This window comes from Panulirus ornatus, chromosome 37 (genome assembly GCF_036320965.1).
Source record: "Panulirus ornatus isolate Po-2019 chromosome 37, ASM3632096v1, whole genome shotgun sequence".
NCBI classification, from domain to species: Eukaryota; Metazoa; Arthropoda; class Malacostraca; order Decapoda; family Palinuridae; genus Panulirus; species Panulirus ornatus.
The window spans coordinates 28,519,362-28,542,983 of record NC_092260.1 but is presented as its reverse complement, the minus strand read 5'-3'; the positions used below and the strand labels follow the sequence as shown (position 1 = coordinate 28,542,983).

General features: G+C 34.6%; 1 protein-coding gene and 1 long non-coding RNA gene across 3 annotated transcripts in view; one reads left to right on the top strand and one right to left on the bottom strand.

Moving 5' to 3' along the window:
• The window catches only part of LOC139760662 (uncharacterized), a 39,359-nt gene extending 19,145 nt beyond the window's left edge, over positions 1-20,214 (top strand). For both annotated transcript variants that reach the window (XM_071684154.1, XM_071684153.1), the window contains exons 3-5: positions 8,503-9,431; positions 16,465-16,589; positions 19,212-20,214. In XM_071684154.1, coding sequence (XP_071540255.1) covers positions 8,503-9,431; positions 16,465-16,589; positions 19,212-19,377 — 1,220 coding nt within the window. In that variant the 3' untranslated portion in view covers positions 19,378-20,214. The remainder of the gene's footprint in view (positions 1-8,502; positions 9,432-16,464; positions 16,590-19,211) is intronic.
• The window catches only part of LOC139760664 (uncharacterized), a 70,561-nt gene extending 49,095 nt beyond the window's left edge, over positions 1-21,466 (bottom strand). Inside the window, exons 1-2 of the long non-coding RNA XR_011715380.1 lie at positions 20,506-21,466; positions 8,161-8,263 (exon numbers count right to left, since the gene is read on the bottom strand). This is a non-coding gene — a long non-coding RNA (uncharacterized lncRNA). The remainder of the gene's footprint in view (positions 1-8,160; positions 8,264-20,505) is intronic.
• Between the last annotated feature and the right edge of the window lie 2,156 nt (positions 21,467-23,622).

The window sequence follows — 23,622 nt, the reverse complement described above, 5'->3', positions numbered from 1 at the left end:
TTTATATAAATTTAAGTTTGGCCTAACTCTTCAACAGTTTATAATTACACTATATATTTCTATATACATCCATCGTAGTTACATTTTTAAACAAGACAGGGGCGCAATTCCACTGCATGCCAAAGGCGCCGCTATTTCCGCTAGATACGCCCTGAATAGTTAGGGATAATTCTTTTTAGCTCAAAAAACTTTTTGTTTCAAAACTGAAAGATAAGGTATTCAAACACTTCTATACTTGAAATAGTCATGAAGAATATATCATAATGCTCTCAGTTACCGATACATACCCAGTAAATACGATGAAAAGGAGCAGAAAATATCTTAAAATTGACTTCATTTAACAGCTAAATTGAATGTCATAAAGGCGACTAAACGATATTTTAACACCAGATTTGTATTCAGCATGAAAAATACTTCTTATAATTCGTTTTTAGAGGAAATCTATTTTTCTGAGAAAATTCACAAAAATTGAAGGTAATAGTTCAGGGTATTTTTTAGCTCAAAAAACGTTTTGTTTCAAAATTGAAAGATAAGATATTCAAACACTTTTATACTTGAAATTATCATGGGAAATATATCATAATACTCTCAGTTACCGACACGTACCCAGTAAATACGATGAAAAGGAGCATAAAATATCTTAAAATTGACTTCATTTAACAGCTAAATTGAATGTCATAAAGACGACTAAACGATATTTTAACACCAGATTTGTATTCAGCATGAAGAATACTTCTTATAATTTGCTTTTAGAGGAAATCTATTTTTCTGAGAAAATTCACAAAAATTGAAGGTAATAGTTCAGGGTATTTTTTAGCTCAAAAAACTTTTTCTTTCAAAATTGAAAGATAAGATATTCAAACACTTCTATACTTGAAATAATCATGGGAAATATATCATAATGCTCTCAGTTACCGATACATACCCAGTAAATACGATGAAAAGGAGCAGAAAATATCTTAAAACTGACTTCATTTAACAGCTAAATTCAATGTCATAAAGGTCACTAAACGATATTTTAACACCAGATTTGTATTCAGCAAGAAAAATACTTCTTATAATTCGTTTTTAGAGGAAATCATAATGCTCTCAGTTACCGATACGTACCCAGTAAATACGATGAAAAGGAGCAGAAAATATCTTAAAATTGACTTCATTTAAGAGCTAAATCGAATGTTATAAAGGCCACTAAACGATATTTTAACACCAGATTTGTATTCAGCATGAAAAGTACTTCTTATAATTCGTTTTTAGAGGAAATCTATTTTTCTGAGAAAATTTACAAAAATTGAAGGTGATAGTTCAGGGTATTTTTTAGCTCAAAAAACTTTTTCTTTGAAAATTGAAAGATAAGATATTCAAACACTTCTATACGTGAAATAATCATGGGAAATATATCATAATTCTCTCAGTTACCGATACATACCCAGTAAATACGATGAAAAGGAGCAGAAAATATCTTAAAATTGCATTCATTTAACAGCTAAATTGAATGTCATAAAGACGACTAAACGATATTTTAACACGAGATTTGCATTCAGCATGAAAAATACTTCTTATAATTCGTTTTTAGAGGAAATCTATTTTTCTGAGATAATTCACAAAAATTGAAGGTAATAGTTCAGGGTATTTTTTAGCTCAAAAAACTTTTTGTTTCAAAATTGAAGATAAGATATTCAAACACTTCTATACTTGAAATAATCATGGGAAATATATCATAATGCTCTCAGTTACCGATACATACCCAGTAAATACTATGAAAAGGAGCAGAAAATATCTTAAAATTGACTTCATTTAACAGCTAAATTGAATGTCATAAGGGCGACTAAACGATATTTTAATACCAGATTTCTATTCAGCATGAAAACTACTTCTTATAATTCATTTTTAGAGGAAATCATAATGCTTTCAGTTACCGATACGTACTCAGTAAATACGATGAAAAGGAGCAGAAAATATCTTAAAATTGACTTCATTTAAGAGCTAAATTGAATGTCATAAAGGCGACTAGACGATATTTTAACACCAGACTTGTACTCAGCATGAAAAATACTTCTTATAATTCGTTTTTAGAGGAAATCTATTTTTCTTAGAAAATTCACAAAAATTGAAGGTAACAGTTCAGGGTATTTTTTAGCGCAAAAAACTTTTTGTTTCAAAATTGAAAGATAAGATATTCAAACACTTCTATACTTGAAATAATCATGGGAAATATATCATAATGCTCTCAGTTACCGATACATACGCAGTAAATACGATGAAAAGGAGCAGAAAATATCTTAAAATTGACTTCATTTAACAGCTAAATTGAATGTCATAAGGGCGACTAAACGATATTTTAACACCAGATTTCTATTCAGCATGAAAACTACTTCTTATAATTCGTTTTTAGAGGAAATCATAATGCTTTCAGTTACCGATACGCACCTAGTAAATACGATGAAAAGGAGCAGAAAATATATCAATATTGACTTCATTTAAGAGCTAAATTGAATGTCATAAAGGCGACTAAACGATATTTTAACACCAGATTTGTATTCAGCATGAAAAATACTTCTTATAATTCGTTTTTAGAGGAAATCTATTTTTCTGAGAAAATTCACAAAAATTGAAGGTAATAGTTCAGGGTATTTTTTAGCTCAAAAAACTTTTTGTCTCAAAATTGAAAGATAAGATATTCAAACACTTCTATACTTGAAATAATCATGGGAAATATATCATAATTCTCTCAGTTACCGATACATACCCAGTAAATACGATGAAAAGGAGCAGAATATATCTTAAAATTGCATTCATTTAACAGCTAAATTGAATGTCATAAAGGCGACTAAACGATATTTTAACACCAGATTTGTATTCAGCATGAAAAATACTTCTTATAATTCGTTTTTAGAGGAAATCTATTTTTCTGAGAAAATTCAAAGATAAAGATATTACACAGATTTTTACTAAAAACTTTTTAATTGTTTTAGAGAAATCTAATTTGAAATTACAATAATATACTAAACAGAAACTAAATCAATCATAATCTTAAATGAGTTATAACCAGATAAACATATTTAAACAATTATTACGAAATATTCTAAACTTTTTATTGGAACTATTTTCTAAATATTTATAAAAATTAAATTATTCAAAATTTTACAAAAATTAAGTATAAACATTGAAAATTAGAATATGAATGAACAACTTCTATACTAATAAAGGAAAATCATAATGCTCAGTTACCATACTACCAGTAAATAGATGAAAGGACAGAAAATCTTAAAATTTTTTAAACAATTTATCAAGATAAACTTTAAACTTTTAGCAGAAATTTTATTCGAAGAAAAAAATTCTAAATTGTTATTAAGAAATTTTGTATAATCACAAAATAGAAACATTTTTACAAAAATCTTTTGTTTAATGAAATTATTGAAAACATATTAAGAATTCATATTGAAATAAATCTATTCTAGTTAACGATAGTACCAGTAACTGAAAAGATTATAAATATCTTAAAATGACTTCATTTAAAAGTAAATTAAGAAGTAAAAGACTAAAATTTTATAAACAATTTGTATCATGAAAATCATTTATAATCTTTTAAGAAATCTATTTTTTGAGAAAATTCAAAAATTAGTAATAGTTCAGGTATTTTTTGCAAAAAAACTTATTATTTCAAATTAAAGATTAAAATCTAAAAATTAATAAATATTAGGATAAACATAATCTATTCAGTTAAATTACATCTAAATAATTATAAAAGATGAGAAAAGTATCTAAAATTGATTATTTAACAGCTAAATTAATGTCTAAATGATGTTAAATGATATATTTAAACCAGATTTTATTAGCATGAAAAATACTATAATTCGTTTTTTAGGAAATCATAATTTTAGTTACGAACGATAAGTAAATACGATGAAAAGGCTAAAATAATTAAAATACTTCATTTAAACTAAATAATGTATAAAGGCGACAACGATATTTTAAACCAGATTGATCAGCTAAAATACTTCTTATAATCGTTTAGGGAAATTATTTTCTTAGAAAATTTAACAAAATTAAGGTACAGTAAGTATTTTTTAACTCAAAAACTTTTTTTGAAAATTGAAAAAATTTAAACACTTCTATATTGAAATAACATGGGAAAATATAATAATCTCCAGTTACCGATAACATAAATATAAGGAAAAAATCAAAATTTGATTACGAATGATGAAAGCATAAAATAATTTAAAAATTGAATAATCATTTAATCTAGTATTAAATTGTCACATGTACATAATACATGTACGAAAATTTTTAAGAACTATTTCTGAAATATTAAAACGACAATATAAAATTTTGATTCAGCATGAAAAAACTTCTTATATTCGTTTAAGGAAATCATTTTTAAAAAATTTCCCAAAATTGAAGTAAAGTTCAGGGTAATTTTTTTAGCTCAAAAACTTTTTGTTTAAAATTGATAAAGTAATATTCAAAACTTTCTTAAAATATTATGGAAAATATCATAATGCTCTATTAATCATAATACCGTAATGACTAATGCAGAAAAATATCTTAAAATTAATTATTTAAAGTAAATTAATTAAAGGATAAAGAATTAATAAGAAATTTATACTACTGAAAAATACTTTATAATTCATTTTTGGAAATCATTAATGCTTCAGTTACCGATACTACTCAGTAAATACGATGAAAGGAGCAGAAAATATCTTAAAATTGACTTCATTTAAGAGCTAAATTGAATGTCAAAAGGATACTTGAAATAATCATGGAAACATACATAATGCTCTTATTACCGATACTACCCATAAATACATGAAAAGAGCAGAAATATCTAAAATTGATTCATTTAACACTAATTGAATGTCATGAAGACGACTAAACGATATTTTAACACCAGATTTGTATTCAGCATGAAAAATACTTCTTATAATTCGTTTTTAAGGGAAATCGATTTTTCTGAGAAAATTCACAAAAATTGAAGGTAATAGTTCAGGGTATTTTTTACCTCAAAAAACTTTTTGTTTCAAAATTGAAAGGCAAGATATTCAAACACTTCTATACTTGAAATAATTATGGGAAATATATCATAATGCTCTCAGTTACCGATACATACCCAGTAAATACTAAGAAAAGGAGCAGAAAATATCTTAAAATTGACTTCATTTAAGAGCTAAATTGAATGTCATAAAGGCGACTAGACGATATTCTAACACCAGATTTGTATTCAGCATGAAAAATACTTCTTATAATTCGTTTTTAGAGGAAGTCTATTTTTCTAAGAAAATTCACAAAAATTGAAGGTAATAGTTCAGGGTATTTTTTTAGCTCAAAAAACTTTTTGTTTCAAAATTGTAAGATAAGATATTCAAACACTTCTATACTTGAAATAATCATGGGAAATATATCATAATGCTCTCAGTTACCGATACATACCCAGTAAATACTATGAAAAGGAGCAGAAAATATCTTAAAATTGACTTCATTTAACAGCTCAATTGAATGCATAAGGGCGACTAAACGATATTTTAACACCAGATTTCTATTCAGCATGAAAACTACTTCTTATAATTCGTTTTTAGAGGAAATCATAATGCTTTCAGTTACCGATACGCACCCAGTAAATACGATGAAAAGGAGCAGAAAATATATCAATATTGACTTCATTTAAGAGCTAAATTGAATGTCATAAAGGCGACTAAACGATATTTTAACACCAGATTTGTATTCAGCATGAAAAATACTTCTTATAATTCGTTTTTAGAGGAAATCTATTTTTCTGAGAAAATTCACAAAAATTGAAGGTAATAGTTCAGGGTATTTTTTAGCTCAAAAAACTTTTTGTTTCAAAATTGAAAGATAAGATATTCAAACACTTCTATACTTGAAATAATCATGGGAAACATATCATAATGCTCTTAGTTACCGATACGTACCCAGTAAATACGATGAAAAGGAGCAGAAAATATCTTAAAATTGACTTCATTTAACAGCTAAATTGAATGTCATAAAGGCGACTAAACGATATTTGAACACCAGATTTGTATTCAGCATGAAAAATACTTCTTATAATTCGTTTTTAGTGGAAATCTATTTTCTGAGAAAATTCACAAAAATTGAAGGTAATAGTTCAGGGTATTTTTTTTTTTAGCTCAAAAAACTTTTTGTTTCAAAATTGAAAGATAAGATATTGAAACACTTCTATACTTGAAATAATAATGGGAAATATATCATAATGCTCTCAGTTACCGATACATACCCAGTAAATACGATGAAAAGGAGCAGAAATAAAAATTGACTTCATTTAACAGCTAAATTCAATGTTATAAAGGCTACTAAACGATATTTTAACACCAGATTTGTATTCACCATGAAAAATATTTCTTATAATTCGTTTTTAGAGGAAATCTATTTTTCTGAGAAAATTCACAAACATTGAAGGTAATAATATATTGTTCAGGGTATTTTTTTAGCTCAAAAAACTGTTTTAAAACTGAAAGATAAGATATTCAAACACTTCTATACTTGAAATAATCATGGGAAATATATCATAATGCTCTCCGTTACCGATACATACCCAGTAAATACGATGAAAAGGAGCAGAAAATATCTTAAAATTGACTTCATTTAAGAGCTTAAATGAATGTCATAAAGACGACTAAACGATTTCAACACCAGATTTCTATTCAGCGTGAAAAATACTTCTTATAATATTTTAAGAGGAAATCTATTTTCCGAGAAAATTACTAAAAATTGAAGGTAATAGTTTCATGTTAAGCAACCGTTAGGTAAAGTCAGGAGGCAAGCAACGGTAGTAAAAGCAAATAATCAACAATTACCTTGAAGACGAAGCCACCACTGAGGCAAACATCTCTTATCCGACGAAAGAAGTTACCATGAAAATAAATATTAAGTACTTTCTATGTCGAATTTCAAATTAGTTAACAAGGAAATTTCATCTATACATTTATATATTCATACACTTCTCCCTCAAACAACTGAATTCGAACAGCAACAGACTACTGGGTCCGAACGAAGCTGCTTATGATAGTGGAAGAGAACAGAAACTCTTTGATCAATGTGATAGTAGTAAAAAGACATACATATATCCTAAAGAATAAGACTTGTACATTTGTTGTACAGCTAAGGATGTGGAAATGTCAGCCGTGGATGAGAAGTTTCAAGCTTTTTGTTACTGGAAAGTGTTTGAGGTCTGCGATGTTTTCCCCTCGCTCCATTCTTCAGTTCATTTCCCACTCATAGCATTTACATTGCTTTCATTCCCGATCCATTCAGGCTTGCAATCTTAGGGGGGCCGGGGGTTGTGTTGGTTGCCTACTTCAAAACTATTTAGCCTCCAAGCAGGCAACCTAGGTGGGACGAGAATCTATGATCCCCAAACATTTTTCTTTGCAATTCCCGTATACACATTTTCTAAAATTAATGAGGAAGCTCCGAACATAAAAGAAGACGCTTATGTACTCAAAGATTCTCATTAAGTGTGACGTTTGTATTTTTTTAATCTACGCGGGCTTCCGTATTCGTATTATGGATAGCATCAACGCTGTTGCATATCATAACGAATACAAATGGGTTAAATTAATTAGGTCATCATCCAAATCCATAGATTTTCTGTTGTAATTTGAAAGTCGGGCAAATTTCTATTCCCGTCCCCCCCCCCTTTTTTTTTTGGGGGGGGGGGGGGGCATCTATGGTTAAATCGAGTGTTCTATATGCTAGCACGTTCTAGTGTAAGCATCCCAGCATGCTTACTGTAAACATCCCCATGGAATGTACACATCTTAGCACGCCGTAAACAGCACAGTGAACTGTAAACATCCCAACAAGCTATAGACATCCTAGTCATTGGAAGATATCACTGTGTATTTCACACGTCCTAGCTTCCTATAACACTGGTTACTGTAGGCATCCCAGCACGCTGAAAGGCTTAGACAGACACTAAAGCATGACGTATACAGATATTTTAAAAATTGCAACAAGACGTAAACACCGTAACGGAATACAAGTACAAAGTGCCTTCTTCCTCCCCACTCCACTCCTGAGCTTTTTTTTTTTTTTTTTTTTTTTTTAGAGAGAGAGAGAGAGAGAGAGAGAGAGAGAGAGAGAGAGAGAGAGAGAGAGACTGAATAATGTAAACAGAGTCATTACCTTGATACAAGTTCCTCTACCTCGCTGACCGTATCTTTTCCTCCACACGTACTTTTCCTTATTAATCCTCCAGGCACCATCCGTCAGTCTGATGTTACTTTTCCTGTAGGGGGCAATAAAAGGATCGTCAATTAACCATAGGCAACTATAAAACATAAAGCATACCAATCATGCATAAACTGACGATGATTCTGATTTAAAATGTCTTTTTAATACTATCAATAATCAATTTCTAAATGTTTGTCGGGAATACAAGCAGCTTCAAATCATGGGATTACATGAAAATTTTTATTGACAACTGTCATGATCATGAACTAATTATTTTTCTTGCATTTGTTGCAGGAGACGTTCAAAGCAATTCAGAGCAATTTGACCAGGAGGAGTATCAACTGCCGCAACAGGAGGCCCACTGGGAGGTCCTCCAAGCTCAAGGATCCGAAGATCAAGTGGATGAAGTAAGGTTACATACAACAGAGGAATTTCAGTCAGACCAAACACAGGAAGGTGAAAAACAGGTTGACCAAACAGATGAAAAACAAGTTGAACAAAGGGAAGATATTGGAAAACTAGTATTCCAAGAAGAGGCTGAAAAACAGGTAGATCAAAACGGGGAGGTTGAACAACAGGTAGACGAAAAAGAGGAGGTTGATGAGCAGGTAGAGGAAGAAAAGGGGATCGAGAATCAAACAGATCAAGAAGAGGAGGTTGAAAGAAACATCCTCCAGGAAGATGAAGTTGAAAATGTTGAACAGGTAGACAAAGAACAACAATTAGCAGACGAAAATCAGGCTGAACAAGAAAAGGTTAATGAACACTTACACCATACGGAACATTTAAATTTAGATCAGGAAAGTGAAAAAAAGGAGCGAGGAGAATTTCAGGAAGACTTCGGTCTTAAAGAGAAAGAACCTGATTTTGAGGAGGAATATAAAGAACTAGTAACTCAAAACCAGGAAGAACCAGCAAACGATAAAGTACATCTGATTAAGCAAGAAGAAGAACAGACTAATCACAAAAAGAAAGATACAAAAAAATCTGACCAAAAGATCACAGTCGATTGGATAGACAGAAACAGCAAAGGAGTACCACTATACAGAAGGAAGAGTATCAGTGAAAGTAGACAAAAGTGGGAGGTACTTGAGAAGCAGCAACATCAGCCGAATTTAGACAACAACAGAAATCACAGAGAAAGAGGAGAAAAAATAAAGTTTATAGAGAAGGAACTTCACTCAGCAGGAATCATCATGGCTGAAGCAAAGACCAGTCGATTTGTGAGTACCTCCAACTTTGAAATGTTAAAACCTATATATATATATATATATATATATATATATATATATATATATATATATATATATATATATATAATTATCCAAAAGAATGAACAGAGGGGGCTAGGTGAGGATATTCCAAAAAAGGCCCAGTCCTCTGTTCTTAACGCTACCTCGCTAACGCGGGAAATGGCGAATAGTTTGAAAGAAAAGATATTTCTTTTTTTAACTATTCGCCATTTCCCGCGTTAGCGAGGTAGCGTTAGGAACAGAGGACTGGGCCTTTTTTGGAATATCCTCACCTGGCCCCCTCTGTTCCTTCTTCTGAAAAATTAAAAAAAAAGAAAAAAAACGGGAGGATTTCCAGCCCCCCGTTCCCTCCCCTTTTAGTCGCCTTCTACGACACGCAGGGAATACGTGGGAAGTATATATATATATATATATATGTATATATATATATATATATATATATATATATATATATATACATATATATATATATATATATATATATATATATATATATATATATATATTATCCCTGGGTATTAAACCCAGGGATAATATATATATATATATATATATATATATGTATATATATATATATATATATATATATATATATATATATACATATATATATATATATATATATATATTATATTTTGTCGCTGTCTCCCGCGTTAGCCAGGTAGCGCAAGGAAACAGACAAAAGAACGGCCCAACCCACCCACATACACTTGTATATATATAAACGCCCACACATGCACATATACATACCTATATATTTCAAAGTATGCATGCATGTACATATTCATACATGCTGCCTTCATCCATTCCCGCCGCCTCCCCGCCCCATATGTAATGGCACCCCCCCCCCCTCCCGAGGTAGCGCAAGGAAAAGACAACAAAGTCCACATTCGTTCACACTCAGTCTCTAGCTGTCATGTGTAATGCACTGAAACCACAGCTCCCTTTCCACAACCAGGCCCCACAAAACTTTCCATGGTTAACCCCAGACGCTTCACATACCCTGGTTCAATCCATTTTATACTTAGTCGCTGTCTCTCGCATTAGCGAGGTAGCGCATGGAAACACGAAAGAATGGCACAACCCACCCACATACATATGTATATACATAAACACCCACACACGCATATATATATATATATATATATATATATATATATATATATATATATATTGGAGACAAGCTTGTGTATGAACAAAAGCGGATAAAACCAACCACATGAGAGAAGAAAGTGTAACAAGGTCTTTTGTTTATCACAACTTCAGGCAACCTGACAGAAAGAAAGAGTAACAAGTAATATAACAGGATAAACTCAGGTCTGTGTGTGGGGGGGTGTTTAATTAAGAATGACTTACAATTCAGATCAAAGTAGGTCAACCTGTTCTGACTTGACTTGTCAGTCATGTTTACGTAACCCCACACTGACCCTAGTCTCTCTGAATATGTTATTTGTAACCTTACCTTCCTGTCAGTTTGCCTTGTGTGATAAAAAAAATATCTTGCTGTTACACTTTCATTTCTCCATACACACATATTATTTTTTTTTTTTTTACAATACTTTGTCGCTGTTCTCCCGTGTTAGCGAGGTAGCGCAAGGAAACAGATAAAAGAAAGGCCCAACCCACCCACATACACATGAATATACATAAACGCCCACACACGCACATATACATACCGGTACATTTCAATATATATATATATATATATATATATATATATATATATATATTTTGCTTTGTCGCTGTCTCCCGCGTTTGCGAGGTAGCGCAAGGAAACAGACGAAAGAAATGGCCCAACCCACCCCATACACATGTATATACATACGTCCACACACGCAAATATACATACCTACACAGCTTTCCATGGTTTACCCCAGACGCTTCACATGCCCTGATTCAATCCACTGACAGCACGTCAACCCCGGTATACCACATCGCTCCAATTCACTCTATTCCTTGCCCTCCTTTCACCCTCCTGCATGTTCAGGCCCCGATCACACAAAATCTTTTTCACTCCATCTTTCCACCTCCAATTTGGTCTCCCACTTCTCCTCGTTCCCTCCACCTCCGACACATATATCCTCTTGGTCAGTCTTTCCTCACTCATTCTCTCCATGTGCCCAAACCATTTCAAAACACCCTCTTCTGCTCTCTCAACCACGCTCTTTTTATTTCCACACATCTCTCTTACCCTTACGTTACATACTCGATCAAACCACCTCACATCACACATTGTCCTCAAACATCTCATTTCCCGCACATCCACCCTCCTGCGCACAACTCTATCCATAGCCCACGCCTCGCAACCATACAACATTGTTGGAACCACTATTCCTTCAAACATACCCATTTTTGCTTTCCGAGATAATGTTCTCGACTTCCACACATTCTTCAAGGCTCCCAGGATTTTCGCCCCCTCCCCCACCCTATGATCCACTTCCGCTTCCATGGTTCCATCCGCTGCCAGATCCACTCCCAGATATCTAAAACACTTTACTTCCTCCAGTTTTTCTCCATTTAAACTTACCTCCCAATTGACTTGACCCTCAACCCTACTGTACCTAATAACCTTGCTCTTATTCACATTTACTCTTAACTTTCTTCTTTCACACACTTTACCAAACTCAGTCACCAGCTTCTGTAGTTTCTCACATGAATCAGCCACCAGCGCGATATCATCATCGAACAACAACTGACTCACTTCCCAAGCTCTCTCATCCACAACAGACTTCATACTTGCCCCTCTTTCCAAAACTCTTGCATTCACCTCCCTAACAACCCCATGCATAAACAAATTAAACAACCATGGAGACATCACACACCCCTGTCGCAAACCTACATTCACTGAGAACCAGTCACTTTCCTCTCTTCCTACACGTACACATGCCTTACATCCTCGATAAAAACTTTTCACTGCTTCTAACAACTTGTCTCCCACACCATATATTCTTAATACCTTCCACAGAGCATCTCTATCAACTCTATCATATGCCTTCTCCAGATCCATAAATGCTACATACAAATCCATTTGCTTTTCTAAGCATTTCTCACATACATTCTTCAAAGCAAACACCTGATCCACACATCCTCTACCACTTCTGAAACCACACTGCTCTTCCCCAATCTGATGCTCTGTACATGCCTTCACCCTCTCAATCAATACCCTCCCATATAATTTACCAGGAATACTCAACAAACTTATACCTCTGAAATTTGAGCACTCACTCTTATCCCCTTTGCCTTTGTACAATGGCACTATGCACGCATTCCGCCAATCCTCAGGCACCTCACCATGAGTCATACATACATCAAATAACCTTACCAACCAGTCAATAATACAGTCACCCCCTTTTTTAATAAATTCCACTGCAATACCATCCAAACCTGCTGCCTTGCCGGCTTTCATCTTCCGCAAAGCTTTTACTACCTCTTCTCCGTTTACCAAATCATTTTCCCTAACCCTCTCACTTTGCACACCACCTCGACCAAAACACCCTATATCTGCCACTCTATCATCAAACACATTCAACAAACCTTCAAAATACTCACTCCATCTCTTTCTCACATCACCACTACTTGTTACCACCTCCCCATTTGCGCCCTTCAATGAAGTTCCCATTTGCTCCCTTGTCTTACGCACTTTATTTACCTCCTTCCAGAACATCTTTTTATTCTCCCTAAAATTTAATGATACTCTCTCACCCCAACTCTCATTTGCCCTCTTTTTCACCTCTTGCACCTTTCTCTTGACCTCCTGTCTCTTTCTTTTATACATCTCCCACTCAATTGCATTATATATATTGCATATATATATATATATATATATATATATATATATATATATATATATATATATATATATATATATTTTTTTTTTTTGCTTTGTCGCTGTCTCCCGCGTTTGCGAGGTAGCGCAAGGAAACAGACGGAAGAAATGGCCCAACCCACCCCCATACACATGTATATACATACGTCCACACACGCAAAATATACATACCTACACAGCTTTCCATGGTTTACCCCAGACGCTTCACATGCCCCGATTCAATCCACTGACAGCACGTCAACCCCGGTATACCACATCGCTCCAATTCACTCTATTCCTTGCCCTCCTTTCACCCTCCTGCATGTTCAGGCCCCGATCACACAAAATCTTTTTCACTCCATCTTTCCACCTACAATTTGCTCTCCCTCTTCTCCTCGTTCCCTCCACCTCCAACACATATATCCTCTTGGTCAATCTTTCCTCACTCATTCTCTCCATGTGCCCAAACCATTTCAAAACACCCTCTTCTGCTCTCTCAACCACGCTCTTTTTATTTCCACATATCTCTCTTACCCTTACGTTACTTACTTGAAGGTTTGTTGAATGTGTTTGATGATAGAGTGGCAGATATAGGGTGTTTTGGTCGAGGTGGTGTGCAAAGTGAGAGGGTTAGGGAAAATGATTTGGTAAACAGAGAAGAGGTAGTAAAAGCTTTGCGGAAGATGAAAGCTGGCAAGGCAGCAGGTTTGGATGGTATTGCAGTGGAATTTATTAAAAAAGGGGGTGACTGTATTGTTGACTGGTTGGTAAGGTTATTTAATGTATGTATGACTCACGGTGAGGTGCCTGAGGATTGGCGGAATGCATGCATAGTGCCATTGTACAAAGGCAAAGGGGATAAGAGTGAGTGCTCAAATTACAGAGGTATAAGTTTGTTGAGTATTCCTGGTAAATTATATGGGAGGGTATTGATTGAGAGGGTGAAAGCATGTACAGAGCATCAGATTGGGGAAGAGCAGTGTGGTTTCAGAAGTGGTAGAGGATGTGTGGATCAGGTGTTTGCTTTGAAGAATGTATGTGAGAAATACTTAGAAAAGCAAATGGATTTGTATGTAGCATTTATGGATCTGGAGAAGGCATATGATAGAGTTGACAGAGATGCTCTGTGGAAGGTATTAAGAATACATGGTGTGGGAGGCAAGTTGTTAGAAGCAGTGAAAAGTTTTTATCGAGGATGTAAGGCATGTGTACGTGTAGGAAGAGAGGAAAGTGATTGGTTCTCAGTGAATGTAGGTTTGCGGCAGGGGTGTGTGATGTCTCCATGGTTGTTTAATTTGTTTATGGATGGGGTTGTTAGGGAGGTGAATGCAAGAGTTTTGGAAAGAGGGACAAGTATGAAGTCTGTTGGGGATGAGAGAGCTTGGGAAGTGAGTCAGTTGTTGTTCGCTGATGATACAGCGCTGGTGGCTGATTCATGTGAGAAACTGCAGAAGCTGGTGACTGAGTTTGGTAAAGTGTGTGGAAGAAGAAAGTTAAGAGTAAATGTGAAAAAGAGCAAGGTTATTAGGTACAGTAGGGTTGAGGGTCAAGTCAATTGGGAGGTGAGTTTGAATGGAGAAAAACTGGAGGAAGTGAAGTGTTTTAGATATCTGGGAGTGGATCTGGCAGCGGATGGAACCATGGAAGCGGAAGTGGATCATAGGGTGGGGGAGGGGGCGAAAATTCTGGGGGCCTTGAAGAATGTGTGGAAGTCGAGAACATTATCTCGGAAAGCAAAAATGGGTATGTTTGAAGGAATAGTGGTTCCAACAATGTTGTATGGTTGCGAGGCGTGGGCTATGGATAGAGTTGTGCGCAGGAGGATGGATGTGCTGGAAATGAGATGTTTGAGGACAATGTGTGGTGTGATGTGGTTTGATCGAGTGAGTAACGTAAGGGTAAGAGAGATGTGTGGAAATAAAAAGAGCGTGGTTGAGAGAGCAGAAGAGGGTGTTTTGAAGTGGTTTCGGCACATGGAGAGAATGAGTGAGGAAAGATTGACCAAGAGGATATATGTGTCGGAGGTGGAGGGAACGAGGAGAAGAGGGAGACCAAATTGGAGGTGGAAAGATGGAGTGAAAAAGATTTTGTGTGATCGGGGCCTGAACATGCAGGAGGGTGAAAGGAGGGCAAGGAATAGAGTGAATTGGAGCGATGTGGTATACCGGGGTTGACGTGCTGTCAGTGGATTGAATCAAGGCATGTGAAGCGTCTGGGGTAAACCATGGAAAGCTGTGTAGGTATGTAATTTGCGTGTGTGGACGTATGTATATACATGTGTATGGGGGGGTTGGGCCATTTCTTTCGTCTGTTTCCTTGCGCTACCTCGCAAACGCGGGAGACAGCGACAAAGTATAAAAAAAAAAAAAAAAATATATAGTGGTTCCAACAATGTTGTATGGTTGCGAGGCATGGACTATGGATAGAGTTGTGCGCAGGAGGATGGATGTGCTGGAACTGAGATGTTTGAGGACAATGTGTGGTGTGAGGTGGTTTGATCGAGTAAGTAACGTAAGGGTGAGAGAGATGTGTGGAAATAAAAAGAGCGTGGTTGAGAGAGCAGAAGAGGGTGTTTTGAAATGGTTTGGTCACATGGAGAGAATGAGTGAGGAAAGATTGACCAAGAGGATATATGTGTCGGAGGTGGAGGGAACGAGGAGAAGAGGGAGACCAAATTGGAGGTGGAAAGATGGAGTGAAAAAGATTTTGTGTGATCGGGGCCTGAACATGCAGGAGGGTGAAAGGAGGGCAAAGAATAGAGTGAATTGGAGCGATGTGGTATACCGGGGTTGACGTGCTGTCAGTGGATTGAATCAAGGCATGTGAAGCGTCTAGGGTAAACCATGGAAAGCTGTGTAGGTATGTATATTTGTGTGTGTGGACGTATGTATATACATGTGTATGGGGGGGGTTTGGGCCATTTCTTTCGTCTGTTTCCTTGCGCTACCTCGCAAACGCGGGAGACAGCGACAAAGTATAATAATAAAAAAAAAAAATATATATATATATATATATATATATATATATATATATATATATATATATATATATATATATATATAAGGAATGGTTTCTAATGGTCTTGTGTGGAGACTATGTTCATGATGTTTCTTACACCACAAATTTTTCCATTCAAAGAAATTGCATGTAAGGTGTTAGGTATGAGATAAAATGTTTTAAGGTAACCATTTCTTACAGGGGGGTACCAACGAAAAGTGTGCCCAGTGTAACCGTACCGTGTATGCTATGGAAAAGATGGAGGTAATTGGACGTGTGATGCACAAGACATGCTTTAGATGCTCCAAGTGTAACTCTCCACTCAGGTGAGAATTAAAAACCTCACACTGCTTTTTGCAATTAAAATACAAAGTTATTCAAATATACTATTGCTATTCATATCTTCCATTCAATTTAGTTTGAATTAGTAACCTAAGCTTAAATTTTCCTTCACAGTATACACGGAATTTGTTGCAGGTAAATTAAATGTAGATACTTTTTGACATAAATCTCTATCATACAGACATTCTGTTTCTGAAAGTTTATGAAATTAAATTGAACAACACTCAATAAGATATTGGAATTACACCATAGATTTAAAAAAAAAGACAATTAAAAATCTATTTCGTAGAAAATCAGGGTGTTTAATTTTTCACCATGATGGAGCTTGACACCAAATTTTCTTTATTCCTTTGAAAATTAGGCTGTTACAGTAATTCCTCATAATGAGACGTAATTATAGGTTATATTTTTTTTATACTTGATCGCCGTTTCCTGTGTCAGTGAGGTAGCACCAGGAAACAAGGAACAACCCATCCACTCACATATACATGCACACACACACACACACACACACACACACACATATATATATATATATATATATATATATATATATATATATATATATATATATATATATATATATATGAAATATGGGACTTTTAAAGTACAAAAATAGAAAAAACTTTGTCTAAAAGTTACAAATGGCAATTTTTTTCGTCTAACATTTTCCTAACTGAATTTGAATTGAAATACAACATGCAGCATTAAGGGTTCTGTCAGTGGCAATAATATCTTCATGAATGCATAAAATACTACAAATCTGTAAGCCATGAAATTATACTTTTGTGATTGATTTCTGATGAATTTTGAAGTATTCCTGTATCCAGCAGCTTAAGCATGTTTATGATACAATTACAAGCAAGAAATGATTAAACCAGAGTTTGTGGTATCCTGAAAAACAAATGTTGGCAATTATCTATTCATCTATTATTATACATCCCAGGACCCTTTTTAAGGGGCTTCTGTAGCATCAAGTCTGCACTATGAACAGGAGCAGGGAATTAGGTTTTTGACGAGTGTACTCTTTTCCATCCAATGATGATAAAGTCTTGCTGAAAGTGACCTCTCAATGTTAAAGAAAAATGCAAGTTTTTTGTAAGCATGGCTTTTAATTAGCAGTGTCAAAAATGGAGTCTGAGCCTCAGGAAAAATCTTAACATTTGTCTTTCTGGAGAGTAATAATTAAGGAGGGGAGAATTTTCATTCCCAAGTTTCCAGCTATCCTAGTCACCTCCTGTGACATACATAAGCTACATGGTTAGTATTCTCTCTCCCTTATCTCTGGGGAACAAAAACTTAGCTTGTAATAAGTGCTTTCCAAATAAAAAGCATCTTTCAATTTAGGTTTCTATTTAGCTAATCTGCTATCAAACATAATACTTGAAAACAGTAACTTAAGAGTGAAATTTCAGTTATGATAGTTACAAACTTATGATTAGTTACAAACTTGTATTATGATAAAATTTACAAAAACTTTCAAATTTTCAGTGTATAACATATTCTTTTCTTGTAATAATGAAATATTTCTAAATATCTTTTTACTCTGTGCATTTTGTAATATCACAGCAAAATACTTTTTCAATTGTATACCATCCACTGGCATTCAGCTTGTAAATAGAAATATGTCAGCAAATGCCCATCAACAATTATCTCTGACTATTCTTATTAATTTCCTGCCTCTCAAGCAAGTGAAGCATTTCCATTATCTGCCAATAACGATATGGTACTCAGAGGAGTACATGATGTTAGGCTAGAAGGATTGATGATGGCTATGCAGTTTGATTTAGTTATGCAAGCAATATCTTGCATAAGTTGAGAAAATAATTGAATATGTATTTATACAGCTTAATAAATGATTAATGATAGAGACTGGCTTTCTTCGAAAATAAAATGCTAGTCACAACATTCATTGGCAAGGAACAAAGACTTCCAGGATTCAAAGCAGCCAAAGACTGCTTAATGCTTCTATTTAGGAGAGAGAGAAAGAGAAATTCTAAGCTTAGGCCCTTATCATTGTTTCTTTCCAGAAATCTATAGGCTATGGAATGTTTGCATTACCTATGATTTTGTTACAAGTGTCGATTAATTTGGAGGGTGACTTGGACAACCCTAATGCCTGTCATTCTCCTTTCCAGTGACCCTCATTCCACCCCACTCAAATCCTCACCACCACATTTTGTGTAGTTTTCATGAAATATCTAAATAAAACTGATGTAGGGGTGCGGTGAATTATTATTAGGTTAAGAGGTTGCATGTACGTATATTCCAAAACTGAGTTTGGAAAAGTTTTGCTCAGGAGCATAAACCCCCTCATTTATTGGGTTTCATTTGCTTGTTTCATGAAATTTTCTCACGGTGATAGGCTTCCTGGAAAAGTAACCCAGTCACTAAGCATGGGTTCCCTTTATTCATTGAAGTCAAGTAAAAAAGTTTCTTAAGTCAGTTCATATGATGAATTATTGTGATTAGGTCACTTTAGGTCACTGTCATCACTGATAGTGACATAATGTTACCCTCAGATGACAATATCATTATCAAATTCATTTTTGTATATATATTCTTATTCAGACACACAATAGCTCATGACATATTTTCATCTTCAGTGTTGGAAGATTCTCCGTCGGTGGTGGAAATTTGTACTGTTTAACACACTACAAGCAAGCATTTAGAGAGAAGGGCACGTATGATGTCTTCACCCCAGACAACCCCTGCAAAGGCAAATGGCAACAAAATGCTGATACACCTGAAGTGCCCAAGGCCCAAGAGTGACAACTGTTGTCAATTTATCTTGAATATGGCTAGAGATGTTAGGACTGTGCCAGAAAAGGATTTCTTGAGAAAACTTCCTTGTACTTTGACTGTATGTGTAAATATTTACTTTTTTATTTAAAACAGATTTTGATTACTGAAGATGCATATCAAGTCTTTTCACAGGCTTTTACTAACAGTGCAATAAAATAGCCATCTGGAGTTGCATCCAATCAAGCTATCTTTGGATGTGTTTTGAGACTCCCTAAACTTCAACCTTCATGATTCATAATAGTGATGAAACCTGAGAACAATCTCAACCATCTAGCATGTTTGGTCAACAGAACATGAATTTGTGAAAAATCTTCTTTAAAGTTAATGAAATTCATAATACCAATCAGCAGTCATCTTACAGTAATTGTAATTAACAAGAATACTTGCTATGTCGTTTGACATGTCAGAAGGCACAACCATTGTTTTGTGACTATCTTGTCATTAATTTATGTGTATCATTACATAATTTAACCACTTTTTTCTGCTTGTGCTTATGTGTTTATTTTTTCAAGGCTGTATCATGTCATGATAAGCATTATAGAATCAGATGTAATGAGAAAGTTTGCAGGATGTGTTAAAGGGTCTTGATATAAAATGATAAGGAATCAGCTCACTCTAATATTCATCTATCTTGACCCAATATATTGAATTTGTATATATGTAACTGAACAGCATGTTTTGAACTGAAGATAACAAGTGTTGAGCCTTACATAACTAATTTTTACTGGCATTAAAGTTAGAGGCATTTAACCACATCAATAATGTATAGCTTAAAAAATAAAAAGATGTAATCAGCACTTTCCAGTGAGTGTGTTTTGCTATACTGTCTTGTTAGAAGTTGTAGAAAAGTTGTGGTTAAAGTATACCCACTTCTTTTAGTAAACTGTTTAGCCTTTATCCTGATTCACTGCTAGTTTATACTTCATAATAATCATACTAAAGATCTTCCTACATTCACAACTTTTATACAATGTCAAATATTGTTCTCGGCTGCAAGTGAGTTACTCAAAATCTTTATTCTATTCACGTTTTCTGGATATGTAGCTACTGTAAACAATACCTAAATTTTATATCTGAAAAATATAACCAACCCACCTATGGTCTCTGTCAGATCTATCTTGAATAGAAGAAAAGGTCAAACAGTCTTATCCTCCAAAGACATGGGGAACAAACTCAATGCAGAGGAATTCCACTTCCCTTGAGAAAAATCTTGATTTCAGCAATAAACTTAACCTGTGGGGGTGGGGAGAACTGAGCTAAAAATAAGCTAGTCTATAACTTTACAAATAAAAAACAGGATTATCCTCTATGAGAGCAAGCTTATTCAAGAACTGGGTAAAACTCTAAAACAAAATTATCAGCCCATTGAAAGCAATGCAAATGAAGAAAATATATCAGAGAAGCCTTATTAGTATTGTATTCAGTCCACAATGACAGCAAAAAACATAAAGTTATAACAGGGCCCTAATAAAACACCCATGGATTTTGACTGAGCACAAAGACGTGTATATTATATAACACCCAGTTTAACACTTGTGGTTACTTCCATGGGGATTCTACTGGCAGATGGTACATGGGATATTACCAGAAGGAAATGCTCTCCTCACCAACGACCAAAAGCGTTTATGACCAAAGAAACCATGCGCGTAGTTTTACTACTTTTGAAACCACCGCTGATGTGTCCAAAGATACAAGTATAAACATACTTCCAACTTTACTTCCCTTAAACTGATATAGATCAAACTCAGATGAGTACCAGTCTCCTTACCATCTTAGGTTTGTAAATGGAAGCCTCATCTTGCGAGGGACATTCAATAATATTTTGATGACGCTGAAGGTGGCGACCAACTAACATGATAGCTGAATAACCCGGGTTGTGTCAAAGTCTTTTTGTTTCTTGACTACGGCTGAAGGATAACATCACATTTTCTGACTGATCCATGATATCCCATAAATGAGCCTGCCTCAAGAAAACTTTGCCAACCGAGTTAGTAACCACTGCACATTCGCTGCTGCTGACGAAATAAAAGTAATGTAACCTAAACGCTGTCGTTTTCCTTACCTACTAAGATCTTCCTCTTCGTACGTTTTCTTAAAAAAAAAATCCATTGAGTAAAGGTTTGCAGTGAAATTACCAGAGCGTCTATGATTAACTCAAAGATCTCATCATTAATCATACGAGAAACTTTTCGCGGGTAGTATGTAAAGTGTTACAGTCTCAGACAACACATGATTAAGTCACACGTTACAAAGTAAAGAGGGTTCCAGTACACCACTTAATACTAATGGCCACGTTTCAAAAGAAAAATTTGTTACCTACATGAGAAATTAGAGGTAACCTATAAAGTAAATTTATATTCAAACAGTATGGCTATCACTATCAATGTAGGAAAATCATACGTTATTATCTAATCAATTGGACACAAAACCATCGTCAGTGTCTGGCTGTACAACATTCCCATCACTCGAGAATTGAACCTGAAACCCAAGGAAAACCAAATGATTTACATATGTACATGTGACTTTTGCTACATATTTACAAGCCAAACAACTACTAACAACAACCATTAAACAATGATTCCAAAGAAGACATTGTTAGTGACAATTATGAATGATTATATAATAATGTTGAGACGGACTCGGTAGAGGTCAGTTAAGGAAACCAGTCATAACAACAAACTACATAACATCAAAGTAGATTGTAAACAATCCAGATCACTTGTTTACAACCGGACAAAAGACATACATAACCAATATATCCATCAGAATATAGTCAGCATATTCAAACAACATACTTTAAGTGAACTCACGGAACTGGTAAAGATATCATGGTTAATCTAATTCAATATAATGGTATAATACCTTCACTCAAGTCAACTTTCGAGAGACAAAGGAACTGCATGTTAGCTGCATCATGGTCGACTACAGACTCCGAATAGCCGGCGACCACTCGCTAACTGGGCGAGGTTTTGGCCGTGACGTCAGAGATAGTTGCATTGGTGGTTAAGACAACTAGTGATTACAGAATCAAGATGTTTTTCAATCCGACCTCACGGCATATTGTTTTTCACTTTTTTACTTGAGTACAATAAACGATACCGTGAAACAATTAATTGTGTTTTCCCATGGCGTAGGGTAAACCGATGGTTTTCGAGGAGTTGATGGTAAGGTAAAGAAATTTGCTTATAACATGAGAATTGAATACTTCCCTGTGAAGACAATTAAATCATTTCCCTCAAGACAAACAATCAAGTAATTTTATTTTAGTCTAGATTCCCGTATATATGACCATCAACAGAAGGTAAATCAAAGAAACGGATTGCAAATGACAGTATTGGAAAGCACTCGTTATGGTGCTTTCGAGCCTTTCTTGACAATGGGCGTAGAGTGACTCATTGCCAGCTGGAAGGGGCTTTGATAGATTGGCTTCTACGCTCATTCTTCAACCTCTTCCGGTCACATACATTAATACTTCACGGAAAACTGTACTTAAGCCCTTAGTGTGAACAACTGTGAACTGAAAAATCTTTTCACAATTAAAAAATTCGCATTTGATATCTAGCCTGCAATTATCAGTTAAACATTTTATTACTTTCTGATTATGGCAATTCTTATCACTGCAACACATATTAAGATCGCCATGCTGGAAATTACCTTAGTTTTAATACCAAAGCAGTTGAAAATGACATTAAAAGTATAAACTTACCCCTCCCCATATTTACATTTGCCTGTAATTCTTCTACATATTCACAACTGAATTTTCCCCTTAGCCATATCAACACTCACTAAGTTCACACTTATAACTTGATATATCTCCAGAACAGCCATTTCCATGGCTTGCATTACGTTTATTCATTACCACACAACCATGTTCCATACCCAAGAATCAGGTTATCCGAATCAAGTCTTCAGGTAAACTGTTTAACCTGAACACACTTACCAACCAATTTTAATCCTTGTCTTTAATGTGCATACATTTACACCTTTTACCATGTCGTGACTTTTTTTTCTAAATCTTTTGTTATATTATTGATTTTTTTTTTTTTACTTTACCAATTCCAGCATTAGTAAGGCAACGCGTGGAACAGATAGATTAATGGTCTCAACTGAATTCTTTCTCTATATCTACAGCTTGAACAACAGAATGTACATTTACTAGACTCACTATCCAAAGGAAAATCCCTCAGACCATTCCATAGTTTCCTTTGACCA